This window comes from Physeter macrocephalus, chromosome 15 (assembly GCF_002837175.3).
Source record: "Physeter macrocephalus isolate SW-GA chromosome 15, ASM283717v5, whole genome shotgun sequence".
Classification (NCBI taxonomy): Eukaryota; Metazoa; Chordata; class Mammalia; order Artiodactyla; family Physeteridae; genus Physeter; species Physeter macrocephalus.
Window position 1 is genome coordinate 1,433,213 of NC_041228.1, and position 18,220 is coordinate 1,451,432.

An 18,220-nucleotide genomic window follows, 5' to 3' on the forward strand; every position below is an offset into this window, starting at 1 on the left:
TAGGCCAGCCGCTGAGCGGGCGTGGAAGGTGTGTCTCCCTCTCCGGGAGCAGGGGGCACACAGAGAGGAGAGGGCAGTGACGTATGTCACACCCAGACTTTCAGGAGCCTCCCCTCCTCGGGAGGGCTCCCCGCCCTGGTGGGGTGCCCCAGCTGATGGGGCAGACGCTCTCCCTGTCCCCGCCTGGGACTCTGCAGAGAGCGTGTCTGTGCACGCGAGGGCATCGTGTGTGCGTGTACGCAGCCGTGTGTGTGCGTGCCCGGGGCGCAGGACTCGGGGGGAGGGGTCCGGCAGGCTCAGGTAAGGCCTCTAGGGCCCACGTCCTGAAGGACAGGTGGGTGTCTGCTGGGCAGGGGCCAGGGCAGCGGGGGCAGCCCGGGAGCTTGAGGGCACGGGGCGTCTTCAAGGCCTACAGGTGGTTTGGGGTAACAGGCTCCTGGGCAAGAAGAGGTGTGATGAGGGTGAGGGTGTGTACGGGGAGGCCTGGAGCAGAGCCAGAGGGCCCTCCCTCCCCCCGCCCCACCAGCGGTGGACCTTCCGGGGCGCCTGTCTTTTTCCTCCTGGGGAGCTCTGCCTGGCCTCCGGCCAGATTCCCCTGGCAGCCCCTGTGCCCAGGCAGGCAGGCAGGCCGGGGAAGGAGGCCTCCCCGCCCCGCCCCGGCGGCCCCGCCCCGCCCCGCCCCGCGGGGATACCTCACTGGCGTGCCTCCACCTCTCTGCTGTGAGTGGGACACGGCCGGGGCCTCCTTGGGGAAGGCCTGGGATGCGCCACACGTCAGCCAGGAGGGCCGGGGGCAGGATCTCCTAGCGGCGCCCCCGGCTCTGCTCATGAACGGAGGCCTGCCTGGCTGCCTGACCTGCCGCGGCCCAGGAGGGCGGCCCCCGTCGGGGCGGGCGGGCTGCCGTGAGCAGGGCGGTCAGGTGCCCCCGGGGGGCCTCTCCTGCGTGCTCTCCCAGCCCCACCCGGCCGCCGGCCCCTTGGGCTGCCCTCCGTGCCGCGGATGCCCACCCGCCCCTCCCCCAGTACAGCCTTCCCCAGGACACACAGGCGGGCACTGTTCAGAGGGCCCGGCAGGACAACAGAGTGCCTTTTGTGGCTGGTGTCGGGGGATGCCATTGGCGGCCTGGGGGGGGTGGGGAGGGATGGAGGCAGGGCCTGGGTCGGGCCTGTGTGTTGGACAGTTGTGGGGGGGGCGTCCCACGGACCGAGGTGAGGCTGGAGACTTCTGGAGGCTGATGGGTGGGCATCCAGCCCACGCCCCTGTGTGGCAGCGATCCCGAGGCACCCAGGGCTTCTGATCGAGGCCAGGGGCTGGAAGGTGCCCCCGTGCGCAGATACGTCTGGGACGGGGGTGGGAGGGGGGCGCGTCACCCCTCAGCGGGTGGCGACCCTGCCAGCTGCCAAGCGGGGCCGCTACTGCTCCTGCCTCCTGGGGCCCCGTGAGATCTGAGACCGGTCCCGCGTGCGGTCGGCGCTCAGTAAACCGGTCATCGTCTCCCTCTCTCGTCGCCGTGACTCCAGATCCTCGTCCTCCGCCTGCCGTGGCCGGCTCTCTGGGGTCCCTCACCCCTCACCCCGAGGCCACCCTGCAGGCTCTGAGAGGCCGCGTGGTAGGTTCGGGGCAGAGGCTGGCCAAAGGGATGGGGGCCAGACACCAGGAGGGTTTCCCTGCAGCCGGGCAGTTTGGCCCTGAGAAGGTGATGGGAGAGGCGGGGGCCTGAGGGGGCTTGGGTGCGAACTGGCCACCGTCCTTGGGAGCCCAAGATGGGCAGGGGGCGATGGACGCTGCAATGACCCAGGTTGGGATATGGGGACCCAAGGACCAGACAGGGGGCCTGCAGCCCCAGGGAGACAGTCCCCCCGTGAGCACCTCTGGAGAGGAGCGACCAGCAACCTCGCTGGACCCCGGCACCGAGGCCAGGAGTCTCTTCCACCCCCCTCACCTGTGGTCGCCAGGCTTGTAGAGTTTGACCCCCCCGCGGAGGCCTGGGCGCTGGGTGTGGCTGAGGGGAGGAGGCGAGGGCCAGCCCGGGGGCCACAGCGCCAGTCACCTGCACCCAGGGTGGAGCCGGCCTTCTGCTGGCCTGGCCCTTCTCTGAGGCCCTGCCTTGGCCTCCGTGGGGCTCCATCCTGGCCGTGGGCTCCCCCTCCAGGCAAGCACTCCTCTCCCAGCCCCAGTCCCTGTCCCACTGCCCTGTGCATCCCATGATTCCACGCTGAGCCCTCCCCCTGCTGGGAGCCGTGTGCGCGTGTGCAGACACAGTGCCGGCACGCACACACGTGTGCGCACACAGAGACGTAGGTGTTGGCACACGCAGGTGCGTGCACACGTACGGGCACACGTCTGCTCCCCCCAGCTCAGCGAGGGTCCCCGCCTCCCATGGCCCACATGCTCAAGCTGGAAGCCTGGTCACCTCCACGACCCTGTTTGTCCTCTGACCACCCTCCCAGCCCAGACGCCACACAAGCCTCCCCCCGGCTCGCCCTGCCTGTGCCCCCTCCCCCGTCAGAGGACTCCCCCCAGTGAAGATCGATGCTGTCCCCCTCCTCCCGGGACCCTTCCCCGGCATTGCCCCCTCCAGGACACTATCCCTGGCTGCCAGGTGGGGTCAGGGGCTCCCCTGCGCGCCCCACCCCATCTCAGCTCTGCTTGCCCGGGCCTGGGGTGGACTCAACTGGTCGGCCTCCACCACGGCTGCGTGACCTGGGGCCTGACACGGGTGTGCCCCGGACCAAGGCTAGAGGGGACCTCTGAGCCATTTACCCAAGGCCTTGTTGGAGCGTTTCAGGCAGGCAGTTAATGGGGTGGAGAGGCCTCAGCCTCTGGAAAGCATCTGTGGGTCTGTTGGGGGCGGGGCAGAGGGCAGGGTGTGGGGTGTGGGCAGGCAGGTGGAGGGTGAGTGACCGCTGGCCGGCACAGGAGCTGTCCGTGCTGACGGCCTGGGCCTCCTGCCCAGCTCTGCCCCAAGACCCAGCCAGAGGAGGCAGGGCCAGGCCAGTTCTGTGGCACTCAGACTCAGAGCTGGGACAGCATTCTGGCCAGCAGAGCCTTTCCCAAGGCCCAGGGTGTGGAGCTGCTCAAGGTGTAGAGGATGGCTGGGCCCCTGGTGGCCCTGGTGGTCCGCCCTGTGGAACCCTGCGTGAAAACCCCGTGGGTGGGCTCCTCTAGGCCATTTCCTGGCCCCAAGAGCCTGTTGCAGGCTCACGCCAGAGCCTCAGTCCCACGGGTGTGGCGTCCCGACCTGCCACTTATCCCCCGTCCCCACGGGCACCTCCCGCCTCCCCGGCTCCAGGCCAGCAACGGCCCCTCCACATCCCACCTCCCAGCCGGGGCCGGGGCTGGGCCGCTCTCTTCTGTGTCCTGAGCATCCTTGCCCTGCCTCCTTCCTCACCCCCAGGCCAGCCCCCGCGTTGCCACCCTTCTAAGGGGCAGTTCTGAATGGGACGCTGTCCTGCCTCTGACCCTCCCTTCTCCCTCTTGCCCGGACGCTGGCGTGGGCCTCGCTCCCCTGACAGGCCCTCAAGGAGCGGGGAGTGAGCTGGTGTGGATGAGGGCCGGCCGGCAGGGATGCCAGGAGGGCCCCGGCTCGGCCCAGCTCCCACGGGCCCTGGGGCCGGTTCTGCCGGGCCTAGGGCAGTGCCAGCTCTCAGAGGGCAGGGGCTTTGTGCAGCAGACCTGGGCCCGGATCCCGCCTCAGGCGCCCAGCACCTGCAAGCCCCCGCCACGGTTGTTCGTCTGTGGCCCCCACGTGCCCGTCTGCACAACCGCGCCACAGCAGGGGCCCCAGGATCGCTCCTGCGGAGACAGAGCGTCCCGCACGGGATCGAGCCCAACCTTGGTCCCCTCCCCGCCGCGAGCCCTGCTTCTCCTGTGCTCTCCCTCCACGCGGGGCCTGGCTGGGACGCCCCTCCAGGCCTGCGAGCCCACAGGGTGGTGGAGGCAGCCGTGCAGCCTTGAGGCTGAGTGTCTGAGACACCTGAGGCCGGGTGTCTGCGCCAGGCTGTACCCACTTTCCAGACGGGAGGGCTGTGGCGCCAGGGGCTGGGGTGGGGAGGGGAGAGTGTGGGCCCGGCCTGGGCCATCTCAGGACCGAGCAGGCCCCTCTGGGGGAAGGTGCTGGGTTTTGGGGTGGCCTTGACCCCGGGTCAAGGGGGATGAGTCAGAATGAGTGGGCTGTCGCGTGGCGGGGGTCAGGGTGGGCTTGGGGGAAACGCCTGACCGCGATCAGAGTTTCTGCTGGGCTTTGCCGACTTCCACCTGGGATTCTCCGGGGCATCAGGGAGGGTTTGTCCCGGGGCTGGGGCCCCAGCTGGGGGCCTGGTGGCTGCATTAGGTCCCAGCCTGGGACCAAGGGAGGGGGCGCTGCAGCTGGGGCTGGGGCTCAGGTGAGGTTTCGGATGCCATGGCCACCCCTGCGGGCAGCCTCCTAGGTCTGGGATTGACTGTGGGACCCTGGCCCCAGCCTCTCGGTTTCCCACACATGGCAGTGGGTGGCCAGGGCAGGCGGCTCTGCTATGTGGCGTCCGAGGCTGGCCCCCGGATGGCCTAGAGGCGCGACCGGAAGAGGGGCTTCCTGGAAGCATGGGCCCAGCGCAGGGTCTGCATGAGGGGTCTGCAAGTTCTTTCCTCGGGGGACCTGAGCGTTGGCCACTAAAGAGCCCCGCGGGGCCGCCCCTGGTGGTCCAGAGCCCCTACCGCAGCTGCCTCCTGCTCCATCTCTGGGTAAACCCGCAGGCCCAGCGCTGACCTTATGCTGGGAGAGCGAGGCTGCAACCCCACTTTGCAGGTGGGGAGGCTGAGGCTGGGAAGTGAGGGCCTTGGCCGAGTCCACGCCGCCACGCGCGGGGCAGCCGTGTCCAGCCATCCTGGCCGGCCCGAGGCCGCCCCCGCCCAGCTTCCTGCTCTGCCTACAAGGCCTGCCAGGAAGGACGCCAGGAGGGACTGCAGAGCAGTGACCGACCTTGTGTCGCCGGCCAGCTGCGCCCAGGCAGCAAGAAGCAGCGAGCCCCTGTGGGCAGGCGGCCGGCGCGTACGCGGTCGGCAGAGCCGAGGCGCCGGCACCAGGCCAGGCGGGCTGCGGGGGGCTGCTGTGGCTCCCCCTCCTTCGCCCACCCACCCAGCTGCTGCCGGGACGACGCCCAGCAGGGGCTTTGGGGAGGGAGGGCGGGGAAGCTGAGGTTTAGGCTGAAGGAACTTTGCAGGGTCCACGTGAAGGCGCGTCGGGATGGGCAGCGTTGGCTTCCGGGGCCAGGACGGCTCTGCTGCGTCCCTGCTGACCTGGGCCGGGAGCTGCCCCCGCCCAGGTGTGAACGGGCGGCACCCGGCCAGCACCCACTCCTGCTGCAGGGCAGGTGACCCCAGGGCCACAAGGTTGGGGTCAGTCTGGGGGGTTCAAGTGTGGGTACTCCCGCCCCCTCCCCGTGACCCCGTCTGAGCCTCGATTTCCTCATCGTGAGATGGGAGGCGGGGAGCAGCCTGGCTAAGTGGGGAGCGGCAGGCCGAAGCCTGGTCCCGGTGGCGGCGGCAGGTGACTCCGAGGGCGCGGAGAGGGAGGCTCCCTGCCAGGAACATGGCTGGGAGGCCACAGGGGGCACCTGAGTGGCCGTGTGAGCAGGAAAGGGGGGCAACGGGAGGTGGGTGGATGTCATAGTCACAGCCAGAGACCCAGAGACGGGGCACCAACCCTACCCTCACCCCCCAAAATCTGGTCACTCCTGCTGTGACGAAACAGAAGCGGGAGGGGTCTCTGCACCCGCATCAGGCAAGGCCCAGAGGGGCCGGGCTGCAGGGAAGCTGGGCAACGCTGGAATGACCTGTCTCCTCTACTCCCCTGCCCTGCTTCCCCTCTGGCTGGGTTTGCAGATTCTTCCCTGAAAGAGGGCTGGAGAGGGGTACGGTCAGAGAGGCCACAGAGGCCCAGGGGCGGAATGGCCTCCGCGGCCGCCCCAGGGCAGGCGGGCGGGCCCAGAGCCCGTGGAGCCACGCCAGGCTGCCCAGCCAGACGGGCGCAGCCGAGGGCCCCGTGGCCTGCGGCCCTGGCCGGGGCAGCCCACCGCTTCCCGCTCCGGCTTGGTGGGGGAGGAGGGGCCCCGGGCCCTGGCTCCTGCCCCTGCAGGTGGACATGCTGGCAGGTGGCAGACAGACAGGTGGGCAGAGCAGGTGCCTGAGAGCGAGGCCGGGGCCTGTGTCGGGGGCCCGGAGCCCGGGGCGGGCACTGCCCGCAGCGTGCCAAGTCCCAGCCTCCCCCGGGGGCTCACGCGTCCCCTCTGCTCTGTCTCTTCCAGCGGCTGCTGGCGGCCACAGGCGGGCACCGGGGCCCCGGACGTTAGGAGCCGCCCCTGCCCCCTCAGTCGCCTGAAGCCATCTCCTCCTCCTGTCCTCGCTTGAAGCCCCCGCCCCCCGGCCCCGGCCCGCTCCGCTCGCTGCCGGACCCTGGCATGTCAAGGCCTGGCCCGCGCCTGCCTGCCGAGCCGGCGGAACCCTGGCGGCCCCGCGAGCTAGGATGAGGGGCCAGGCCGCCGCCCCGGGCGCCCTCTGGATCCTCGGGCCACTGCTGCTGCTGCTGGGGCGCCAGGCGGGCACGGCCGCGGGCACGGCCGCGGGGCCCGGGGCCGAGCCGTGCGCCACGCTGGTGCAGGGCAAGTTCTTCGGGTACTTCTCGGCAGCCGCCGTGTTCCCGGCCGACGCCTCGCGCTGCTCCTGGACCCTGCGCAACCCGGACCCGCGCCGCTACACGCTCTACGTGAAGGTGGCCAAGGCGCCCTCCTGCGGCGGCCCCACCCGCGTCCGCACCTACCAGTTCGACTCCTTCCTGGAGTCCACACGCACCTACCTGGGCGTGGAGAGCTTCGACGAGGTCCTGAGGCTCTGCGACCCCTCGGCGCCCCTGGCCTTCCTGCAGGCCAGCAAGCAGTTTCTGCAGATGCAGCGGCAGCGGCTGCCCCAGGACGACGGCCCCGCGCCCCAGGACGGGCCCCCCGGTCCCGGTGACGACTTCTCCGTGGAGTACCTGGTCGTGGGCAACCGCAACCCCAGCCGGGCCGCCTGCCAGATGCTGTGCCGCTGGCTGGACGCCTGTCTGGCTGGCAGCCGCAGCTCACACCCCTGTGGCATCATGCAGACCCCCTGCGCCTGCCTGGGCGGGGACGCCGGCGACCCTGCCTCCGGCTCCCTGGTACCTCGCGGGGACGTCTGCCTGAGGGACGGCGTGGCTGGTGGCCCCGAGAACTGCCTCACCAGCCTGACCCAGGACCGGGGCGGGGATGGCGCTCCAGGTGAGTGACGGCTGGGAGAGGCCCTGGGGTGGCTCTCTGGGCATACGGTGGGTGGGAAGGGTCTTCTCTGCAGGCCTGCCCTGGCCACCCATCCCCCGAGAACTTCAAGGAAGCCAAGTGCAGAGAGAGAAGTTCTCTGCAGCCTCGCTGAGAACGGGCAGCCTGGGGTGCCCGCCCCTGGCCCCTAGGGTGCTGGGGTGCCTGCCGCATGGGTGGTGCTTGCTAAGTGCTCAGGGGAGGGAGGGAGGGAGGAACGGGTCTGATTTCTCCCAGGATGAGGGAGGTTTAGGTTCCTGGCTGGGGGGAGGGTCCCTCGAGGGTCCCCCCCTTTTCGCGGGCCGGACCATTCTCATGGGCCAGCAGGCTGCTGTGGCCTGTGGCCGGGGTCTGCAGGGGCCTCCTGGGACACGGGAGAAAAAGCAGAGTGGACACGCGTGGTCGAGGAGGTGCAGTGTGGGGGCTGCACGTGGTTACAGCCATGCAAACCGTCACGCAGCAGGTAGTTGCCCAGCGCCTGTGAGGTGTACTAGGCGCCGGGGACACGCGACGAAGGCGAGAAACAACAAAAACAAAAACGAAACGAAACGAAACGAAAGCCCCGCTCTCGTGGAGCTGCCTTCTGGGTCTGGGCGGTGTTAAACGGCAAAGCACGAGAAAGAGGCACGTCCGGCGGGGTTGAAGACGCCGCAGGGGGAGCGACGCTGGTGGCCGGGCTGCGTGTCTCCGGGAGGTCAGGGGTCACTTGGTCAGGGGGCAGCGTTCGAGGTTCTGGGACCGGTGCGGCTGAGCCCCGTGCGGGTCCGAGGGCGGGGCAGGGCAGAGGCGGGGGTGGGCGTGTGCTCGGCTGGTCCCACCTTCGTAGCAGCTTGGGCTCCTCGGCGCGACGGCCACCCGCGCAGGAGGGCGCCATCGGTGGGGTGGGCCACCGAGCGGGCCCCCCGGCACCGGGGCAGGAGGGAGACCCTGCGTGTGCTTGGAGCCGGACACCCAGGGTGTCTCGGGAGGCTGGGGCTGCGGCAGGGGACAGCTCTTCACCGAACGTGGTGTTTGAGACGCCAGACAGCGCGCCGGGCGTCCGGGGGCCAGGCTGGGCCGGGCGTTCATGCGGGCAGGTCACCGTGGGACCAGGTGACGTGGTCCAGGGCTCTGGGGGTCTCCTGCCAATAACGTCCGTGAAGGCATCAGAGAAGCTACGTGGGGTTACAGAGGAAAGCAGCTATCCTGGAACATGGTTCTATTCATGGGCCCCGGGCCGTGGGTCCCAGATTAGAACCCTCGGTGGAGTGGTGAGCATAGCTGGAGGGTCAGGAGAGGAGGGGAAGAGACGGCAGAGCCCCGGGAGGTGGAGGCCGTGTGGGGTCCAGGAAACCATCAGGAAACCCGCATCTTCCGTCAGTTGTGTCAGGGCCCCCGGTGGCGGCGTGGGAGGCTGGGAGGGCTGAGCTTCGGGCCGGGCAAGGTAGAGGTCACTGTGTCCCTGGCGTGGGCGGGCCCCGCAGCGCAGCGTGGTGGTGGGAGCGGTCCCCGGGGGGTGGGGAGGAGGAGAACGGAGCAGAGCTGCCGGGCCGGCGGCTAGTTTGGGAGGTGGGCGGATGCAGGAGGACCGGGCGGCAGGGGCCGGGCCGGACATGTCGCTCAGCCACTCCCCAGCGGTCACCTGCCCCTGAGCCTCAGAGTCTCCGCAGGCAAAGTGCTGACTGCTTTGAGGGATATTCAGTCACCTCGGACGCGATTGCCCTGGGGCCTGGCCCACACTGGAAGCCAAAGCACAAGAGCTGATCTCTGTTAGCATCTCGGGGCAGTGACCGACCGTGCCGGGTAGATACTGGTATAGCTGGAGCCGTGTGGAGCTTGCGGGAGGCGGTCAAGGGGACGGGGCTGGTGTGATACATGTGTGGCAAGTGGCAGGAGCTTGTGGGGCTGTGAGGTCGGTGCTGGAGGGAGCAGGCCCCGCTGCTGGAGTCGGGCGCGGTGGTGGACAGGCCTCCTGGCTGGAGTTTGCATGTTATCATGAGAGCTGAAGGGCCATGGGGGGCTTGAAGCAGAAGGGCGACATCGCTGGGGCTGTAAATGCAGTGTCTGGCTCAGAGGGGGAATCCGGGGCAGGGACAGGGCACTGCAGGCATCCAGGAGGGAGCTGACGCTGGCCTGGAAGGGACGAAGGGGGAGGATCCTGGGGGGTGGGTGGAGCTGACGGACTTGCTGATGCAAAGGATGTGGGCGTGGAGGAAGGAGATGGCTGGGCCGCTCCCAGGTTTCCGGCCAGGAGTGAGGCCCTCAGCCGAGGTGGGGAAGTGGCGGAGAGGATCGGGCTGGGGAGGAAGGTCCAGAGGGCAGAGTGGGACCTGACCATGAGCGGCCCGTGGCTCATCTGGTGGGAATGTCGTTTGAGAGGGAGCCCTGGGACCTGGCGCCCCAGGAAAGGACCAGGTCAGGTTCAAATCTCAGCCCGCCCCACACCCGCTGTGTCCTTGGGCCTTGTCTTTAAAATGGAAAGAGTAAAAACGTCTTCTTTTCTTGATTGTTATGAGGAATGAGAACTGGGGTGAAAGTGTTTCTAAGCAGAAGCAACGTCAGTGATGAAATGTCATTATCTGTGTTTACTATGAGGTAGAGAATCTAGAGGGCTTGGGGGGCAAAGAGACAGATTGGAGGAGCGGAGCTGTTTGGAGACCACAGCTGGGAGCTTCGGGCTCGCACAGAGAGTCTGAGAATGGGAATGTCTGGAACTGGTGCTGGAAGGGGGTGGGCAGGCGTGCGTGTGTGTGTGCAGTGTGTTACGTGAGCACGTGTGTTCATGCATCCATGTGTACGAGTATGCAGGTATGTGTGCGTGTATGTGTATACACGGCACGCATGTGTGTGTTCACATGCACGTTGCCGGTATGTGTGCTGTGCGTGCATGGTGTGTGTGCGCGTGTGTGCAGCGCATCGGGCATCTGTGTGCATCGTGTTTGTGCGCGTGTGCACGTGAGCATGTGCAGGTGTGCACTTGTGGTATGTACCTGCTGTGTGTGTGTGTGTGTGTGTGTGTGTGTGTGTGTGTGTGTGTTTAGCCACGTGAGCATGTGCAGGTGTGCACTTGTGGTATGTACCTGCTCTGTGTGTGTGTGTGTGTGTGTGTGTGTGTGTGTGTGTGTGTGTGTTTAGCCTGGCTCTGTGCAAGCCGATTTCAGCAATCCTGACAAAGCGCAAGTCAAGGCTATGTGGCAGGGCGGGCAGCCTCCTCGTGGAAGACAGTTTGGAGGGCATGAGGGCTGGGGCTGCCGCCATGAAGCAAGGAGCTCGACTCCGCGGGGCGGGGGGCACAGGACATGGTCGCCCAGGCCCACAGGCAGCTCAGACCCCGTGCCCGTGCCCTGGACTCAGAAGGTCCTGATGCTTCTGAGACCTTGGGAGTAAATCTGATCTTAGTAGTGGCAGTAGCCGCGTTCCGCGTGTTTCCTTTGTGCAGGAAGCACCCACATCTTAACCAGTTAACTCTTGCCAGTTGCCCAGAGATGGCTCCCCAGCGAGGCACCTACCTCCCTGGCCCAAGGCCTTTGCATGGGCTGTTCCCTGGCCTGGAACTCTCTCCCCACATGCCCACAGGGCTCCCTCCCTTGAGTGTTTGCCCAGATGGCACCTGCTCAAGACGCCCTGGCCCTGCTGCAGAAAGTGGCAGCAGCCCCAGCCCTGCTGTCGCCTCACACTCTCTCTCTCCCTCTTTCTCTCTCTTCCCACACGGTATCGCCTGTGAACACTGGAGAATTTCCTGTGTCCTTATTCTCTGTCCCTGCCAGGACGTACCCACCACAGGGCAGGGGAGTTTGCCCTGCTCTCTGACGAAGCCCCGTGTGTGGACCAGTACACGGCACACAGCAGGCCCTTGATTAATCCTTGTTGAGTGGAAGGAGGCACAGAGACGTTAAGGCAGCAGCCAGGGTCACACAGCTTGTAAGGGGGAGACAGAGAGCAGAGCCAACTCTTGGTCACCGGGTGGTCCTGCCTGGGGCTTCTCCTGCAAGAGCTCTGCGGGGAGGGTGTGTGTGTGTGTGTGTTCATGTGTGTGTGGTGGTGGGGTGGTATACGGACCAGAGAGGTCCAGCAGTAATTCAGAAGACACACAGCAGAGCCAGACCCCATATCTTGCCTGCCGAGCCTGTGCCCAGGGAGCCGCGTCCCCTCGCGCGTGCCAGGGGAGGCTGGGTCAGGCGCGTCCCTCCGTAGCTGTGGAGCCAGAGCGAACAGGAGGCCCAGGCCAGCCCGTGGCCCATTTTCAGCCCTGCCCCTGCCCGGCCTGTCCAAATGCCACATGGCCACGTCACGCGTCCGACTGGCAAGCGTTCCAGGCCAGAGCAACTGTTCCCTCTCCCCTGCCCCGCCGGCTGCCCCTCTGCGCGGCCTGCCCGCTCCCACCCGCTCTCGGGCTGTCCCTCCTTCCCCCTCCCAGAGTCTCTCTGCGTTTTTCTGCCTCTGGTGAGATGGTGCCATTTCTCTCAAGGGTTGTTTTAAATATTCATGTTTTAATTAAAGAATTTTATTGCAGAGGTGACACGTAAGATAATGAAAAAGCGGCATCCTGAGGGCTGGGGGGGGCGAGTGTGCGTGTGTCTCCGTGTGCGTGTGTCCCTGTGTGTGTGTGTACATGACACTGTGTGTGCCCGCGTGCCCCCTCCATATGCCTGCACGGGGCGGGGGGCGGTGGGCTGGAGCCTGAGCGTGTGCTGGGCTGCGATGCCGGCCTGCGGGGCCGTGACCCGCCCAAGGCCACACAGCCTGTGGAGAGGCCAAGTGCTGCACCGCCCCCTCCAGGCCCGTGGCCTCTCAGCTGGGGCGCCCCCTGCCCTGACAACCCCCCCAAGGGCTTTGGTGTCATTCCAACCCCAAATGCCCCACAGCTTCCCTCGGGAGGAGGCGGAGGAGGCTGCCGAGCCCTCTCTGGGGCCTGCAGGGTGTGGAGAGGGGCTAGGCTTGGGGGGAGGGACGGGTGGGGAATTCCAGGGGGAAGGGCGTGTCTCTGGAGTTTGGGGGCAACGGGGAGCACGGGGGTGGGGCGCAGGGGCGGGGCAGGAGTAGGAAGGGTTAGGACCTGCCTGCCAGGACTGGGTTTGTTATCCCAGCCAGGGGAGCTGCGCTTTTGCACAAGGGCCAATTTAGAAAAACCTGGAAAACAAGGTTTCGGGCTCCATTGTAGACGGCCCCCATTCCAGATGGAAATAGCAAGATGTGACCCCATGAAAACAATAAGTACGCACGGGGCATCACCCACAGAGAAACTGCCACGAGAGGCCAGAGCTCACCCCACACCACCCGGTGGCGAGGGGAGACTGGGCGTTGTGGCCCTGCTGGGGTCCCACTCCCCTAAAAGATGGGGAGAAGGGCTGCCGGTCGTATAGCCAAGGCTCAGGGAGGAGGAGAGACCTGCCCAGGTCATCCAGCGCCGAAGGGCAAAGCCGGGTGGGACCCAGGCCTTGGCGCTTGTGACGGGCACCCTTCTCAGGGGGCACCTGCCTGACTCAGGGAAAGCGGCATTGAGAAAGTGAGTAACCCCGCAGACGGGGCCAAGTCGCCCCTGTTTCCCTTCTGTGAAACAGGGATGGGACAGTACCTGCTCACAGGGCCTTGGCGCCTCTACCATGCTTGGAGGAGCCCTCCCTGTCCTCCTTCTCTGGCAAGTGGCCCCGTGGGCGGTGGGCACGGCTCTCAGCCCGTCCTGAGATCCAGGCGTGCCCGCGGCAGCTGGGCGGACTGCTGGTCACTCGGGCCCCGATAGTGGGAGCTGCAGGCCTTGGTGAAGGATGCACCAAGTCTGGACCTGTGGAGCCAGGGCGCTGTGGACTGGGGATTGGGCTGGAGAGGGGCTTCAGGGAGCTGGCCAGTTCCCTATGGTCCTCATTTGCACATCCACGCAGGGGCTGAGAGGAGGAGCCTGCATGCCGCAGCACAGACCTTAACTCGGTGGCGGGTAGGGCTCCGCACAGGGGCTGGACTTCGCCGAGGTGGATGTGCACGGAACCGGCCTGACGGTCGGGGGCGGAGCGGGAATGGGCAGGGGCCGACCCCCCAGCCGGGTGCTGCCTGACCTGCTAGACTGGGGAGCCCTCTGCTGGAGGAGACGGGAAGTGCACCGCTCCCCTCCTCCAAAGAGGACCCAGGAGGCGGGAAGGCCCAGCGGGAAGAGGGCCTCCCCCAGCGCCCTCATCCCAGCCGACCGGGGGCGCAGGGACCAGGGAGGCCATGGCCTGCGGGCTGGGGCACCAGGGTGGGAAGGGGGCCAGGAGCCCCCCTCTCCGTGTGCTCTCTCTCCTGGGCGGCCAAGGCTGCCTGGCGGCCATTAATTGGCTCTATTCATCCCTTAATGAGATGGAAATGAGGCTTCCAGACAGAGGGGGCATTGAGCCCGGGAAGAATGGCGGCTTCTTTCCGGGCCTGGAGGGGCAGCCCACCCCCCAGCCTTGCCCACTCCTCTGCTGCCCCCTCAAAGCCCACCCAGCCCAGGAGCACCGTGGCCACCCAGGAAAGGATGGCCTGAGTTCCCCTGTGCCCAGCTCTGCGGGCCCCGGGAGCCCTGCCTGGGTCATTCCCTGGTCGTGGATGCATTTGCTTGATGAACGCTTATCAGGTGTCAGCCGTGGGGGGGGACACACGTTAAAAGTAAAAATGATAACAAAAATAGCAGCTACCATTAACTGAGTGTTCACCGGTGGTGGGAGTGTGGCCAAGGTCTGGGACCCGTCTGTGACAGGGCTCAGGGCTCAGGGCTCAGTATGTGATAGGGGATCAGGGATCCTGTGTCCAGGATCAGAAGTCCATCTGTGAAGAGGATCAAGGCCCAGCGTGTGACCAGGGTCAGGGCTAGGCCTGGGGGGCGGTCTGTGCTCTGAGCCAGTGGACCCCCTGCCTGGCCTCTCCTGATGTGACCCCTCCTCTCCTCCCCCTCCCCCACCACATCCCCACCACCTGGGTCACCAAGGTAACCAGCCCTGAAATTGTGGGTGTTTTGGCAGCGGAGGCCTAACCTGAGTCTATCCTGAAAGACTGAGCTCTGCGGCAGTTGCCATGGGAACCAAGTGGCATCCTCCGATTAGCCGGCTTGGACACCCTCTCTCTCCCACCCACTTCCAGCTTCCACGTCACTCAGGCTTCCGCGCGGGGGCTGGGCTGGGGCAGCAAGGGGGGACAGGCAGGACGTGCCCACCTTGTCCCTGCCGCCAGGCCTGTCTCCCTGGACTCCAGGCCTCCCTGTTCCTTCGTCTCAGTATGACGGGACAAGGTGGCTTCAGCAGGTGAGACCACTGAGGCCCGGAGCGCCCGGCTGGGGGTGGTCCTGGCGGGCAGGCTCTGCCTGGGGGGCGGTATAGGGGGAGCGCTCGGCACCTGACCATGAGTCCAGTCCCAGCTCCTCTCCTCGTCAGCCCGGTGGATAGCTTGGCCTCCCTGTCTGCACCTGCCAAATGGGCGTGGTTGCGGGGCCGTGACGGTCCCCAGAGTGAAGTCGCCTAGAGTGGCGGCAGCGAGGGCCCCATATCTGCGCGGCCTCGCCCGTCACACCCTCAGAGCCGAGCCGCTCACCAGTCCTGCCGTGTGCACCCGGAGGCTGCCCTGGGGGCTCCCCACCCCCTCCCCCGGGGCCCTGGCCTGCTTGTCACTCACCCCCAGGGCACGGACATTCCTGTCCACAAGGAAGTCATATTTGTGTAGCGTCCTCCATACTTCTGGTTCTTACTCAGCCCTGGGGACCCTGGCACCTGCCTTCTGAGGCTCGGGCCTCCATGCCTCAACTCCAGGGCAGATCCTCCTGCAGGTGTGTGTGTGGCGGGGGGGGTCACCAGCCCCTGACTGTCTGGACCGCCCCTCTTTGAGCCTCAGTTTGCTCTGCTGTAAGTGGGGTGAGCATTTGGTTCCAGGGTGGACTGGGACTCGAGGTTCCTCAGGCATCTGGCACGGAGTGGGGGGAGACAGGGGTGGGGGAGTCAGGACTCGCCTGCCCAGGATGCCGCCCTGAGAGCCGGCGTTGAGGGAAGCAACCGTCCTTGAAGGGTGTATGGGCCGGGTCCGACAACCTGGGCGATTCCTGCTCGGCCCCCTTGTAACTGGGGGAGCACGGGCATCCCGTCACTAGGGCAGGCCTCGGTCTTCCCATCTGAACAGTGGGAGCAGAGAGGCCTCCCTTGTGGGAGCACAGGGCGTCACGCCCAGACCCAGGAAGGGGCTCAGAACCAGGCCCCTCGGCCCCCTGAAGCGAGGGTCCCTGCAAAGCTCAGCCGGGTTCCCACAGAGTGAGAAGCTCCTCCCTGGGCCGCCAACGCACGGCTAGGAACGAAGTGTTACTGCGCGTGCGCGAGGGGCAGAGCCGGGTCCACGCCCACCCACAGACGACGGCGATTAAGGTCCGAGCCGGCCCCCCGCTACAGGTCCCTGTCGGGGTGCGTCGGCCCGCCCACCTGCCCCACCCACCTGCGTGACCCACCAGCATGGCAAGTCTGGAGGACAGGAGGCCTGACTTCTGTGTGCCCTTGGCCCCTTGATGCTCTGCCTCTCTGGGCTCAGGGGGAAGTGAGACGTATGGGAAGGTGGGTTCTGCAAGGGGAGAGAAGACTCCTCAAGGGCTTGGGGGCGTGGAGGCAGAAATGAGCCCCGCCTTCCAAACCGGGGGAATTGGGCTCCCTCCCCCGCCTCCCGTTCATGTGCTTCCGGCGCCCCCTGCTGGTCGATTCCCAGCACAGGCGCAGGGACCACTGGGAGGGGCTCTGGCACCTTTCAAGCGGCCCTCCACAGAACAGAGCACCTGGACGCCCAACTTGCTGCAAATCAAAGTGAGTTCTCTGGGATCGACTCCGACCCCAGTGACGCCCACACCCGTCGTCTCCCAGCCATTTCTTGCCATTTACGCTCACAGGCGTCCGTCCTAGGAAGCAGTGCCCTCATCCTCTGGTGAGGGGTGTGAGGCCAGGGCAGGGGGGGCTTAACCATCCCGTGGTCGTGGGTGTGGGACCACCACGTGCACCTGGTCTTTCGGCTCCAGTGCCCGCGCCCTCCAGGATCTGCACTCTCACCCTGTGTGCTCCCCAGATAAGCCAGCCTCCAGGAGGCATCAGGGACGCTCCTGCTGGGCCAGTGGTGACCTGCCCCTGGCCAGCCTGGCCCCCCTGCTCCAGCCCCGGGGAGCAGGCAGCATGGGGCAGCGGCCCAGCTCTAGTGCAACTCCCAGTGCTGGGCCTTGGCAGTGCCATCTCCTCGCCTCCTCATACGTGGGTGCCATGTCAGGGGGCTGTGTGCAGGGTGCCCGGCCCAAAGTAGGCGCTCGGTGAGGCTGCGTGCCCTTGTTGAGTCTGTCCTGACCCTGCTGTGCTGGGAGTGTAGGGGCCCTGGGGTTCCCCAGGACAAATGGGGTGGCGGCACCAGAGTCCCTCGAGGCGGGAGTGATCTGGGCACCTTAAGCGTGGCCTTTGAACAGAAAGCCTGGATGAAGCAGCCCCTTCCTGAGCGAAATCAGTGCAGCCTCCAGCTCTGGCCCAAGATGTGTGGCCTCCCTGCTCCTCACCCCTCAATGGCTCCCCAGTACTTTGAGGCTGTCCCCCTTAGTGTCCTTGGTGGCACTGGGGCCACCAAGGGGCTCAGAACTTCGGGGGCACGAGGTCATGATGGTTGGGGGGACGGGGCCGGGATGGAGAAGACCCTTGAGAGGGCTGAAGGAGGGTGGCCGTAGGGGCCTGGAGGCCCTCAGCAGCCAGTCTCTGCTGGGTCTGGGGGAGGCTCCACCTGGTGGGGCCCTGGGTGTGAGACCCCACTCGGCTACCAGGGTGGGACCTCGGTCACCTCTGGTGTCCCTGCGTGTGGTGGGGGGATAAGCACATGGGTCATGGCGGGGGGAGGGGGGATGAGCAAACTGAGGCTCAGAGGAAACTGGACTGAGGACCATGGGGAGGGGGTTCAGCAGTGCGTGAGGCTCGGTGCCAGGCAGGAGAGCCCCTCTGCCCCCAGCCCATCACCCGGCCCTCGGTATAAGGCAGCTGTTGGGGTGGGCAGGGGTGTCATTCATTCATTCATTCATCCTCCAGACCCACCTGGGGCTCCCGCTCCGTGTCCAGCCCCACACTGGGGTCCTGGATTCGAAGCCAGTGTTGACCCTGGCCCAGGTGCCTGTAGACAGAGCCGGAGAGCACAGAGACTCCAGAGAGAAGTGGGGTGGGCCCCGGACCCCAACTTGCCCGGCACCTCTGCCCCTCCCTGCCCGGTCGTCCTCTGCTTCACACCCCATCACCAACCCCGTCCGGGCCCACACTTGCCTCCTAGCTGACCCTCCAGGGTGCTATGCTGGTTCCGACGCGGAGGCCTCTTCTTCGCAGGGGCCGCTGTGCCCCAGATCCCTGCCTGGGAGACCCCTAGAGGTCACTCCCCGAAAGACACCGCAGCCCTTTGCCCCTGGCCCTGACCCCTGCCCTCTGGTCCCCACCAGGCGGCTGGAAGCTGTGGTCCCTGTGGGGCGAGTGCACGCGGGACTGCGGGGGAGGCCTGCAGACGCGGACGCGCACCTGCCTGCCCGCGCCGGGCATTGAAGGCGGCGGCTGCGAGGGGGTGCTGGAGGAGGGCCGCCTGTGCAACCGCAAGGCCTGCGGCCGTGAGTGCGCGGACTGGCGGGTCCCGGGCGGAGCCGGGGGAGGGAGGGGCTCGGGGCGGGGTCAGGTGGAGGCAGGAACCCGGACTGGGCCGGGCCGGGCGGGGAAAAGGGCGGGGAGGGGGGCGGGGGGGCAGGGCCTGGCCAGGTGAGGGAGGGACGGAGGGCGCTCGGGGCGGGGCCGGGCCAGGCACGGCCTGGGCTGCGAGGGGCGGGACCTGGGTCGGGGGCGGGGTCAGAGGGTGGAGCCTTCCAGGGGCGGGACCAGTAGAAGTAAGGGCCCAGGAGGAGGGGTGGGACCCGGTGTTAGGAAGGGATGGGCCTTTCTTAGCACCTGTGGATTGG

At 67.0% G+C, this 18,220-nt stretch overlaps 1 protein-coding gene across 4 annotated transcripts in view; it reads left to right on the top strand.

Moving 5' to 3' along the window:
- The first annotated feature begins 6,503 nt into the window (after positions 1 to 6,503).
- Positions 6,504 to 18,220, top strand: part of ADGRB1 (adhesion G protein-coupled receptor B1) — an 85,415-nt gene continuing 73,698 nt past the window's right edge. For all 4 annotated transcript variants that reach the window (XM_028500450.2, XM_055091035.1, XM_055091036.1 and 1 more), the window contains exons 1-2: positions 6,504 to 7,275; positions 17,717 to 17,878. In XM_028500450.2, the coding sequence (XP_028356251.1) occupies positions 6,504 to 7,275; positions 17,717 to 17,878 (934 nt within the window). The remainder of the gene's footprint in view (positions 7,276 to 17,716; positions 17,879 to 18,220) is intronic.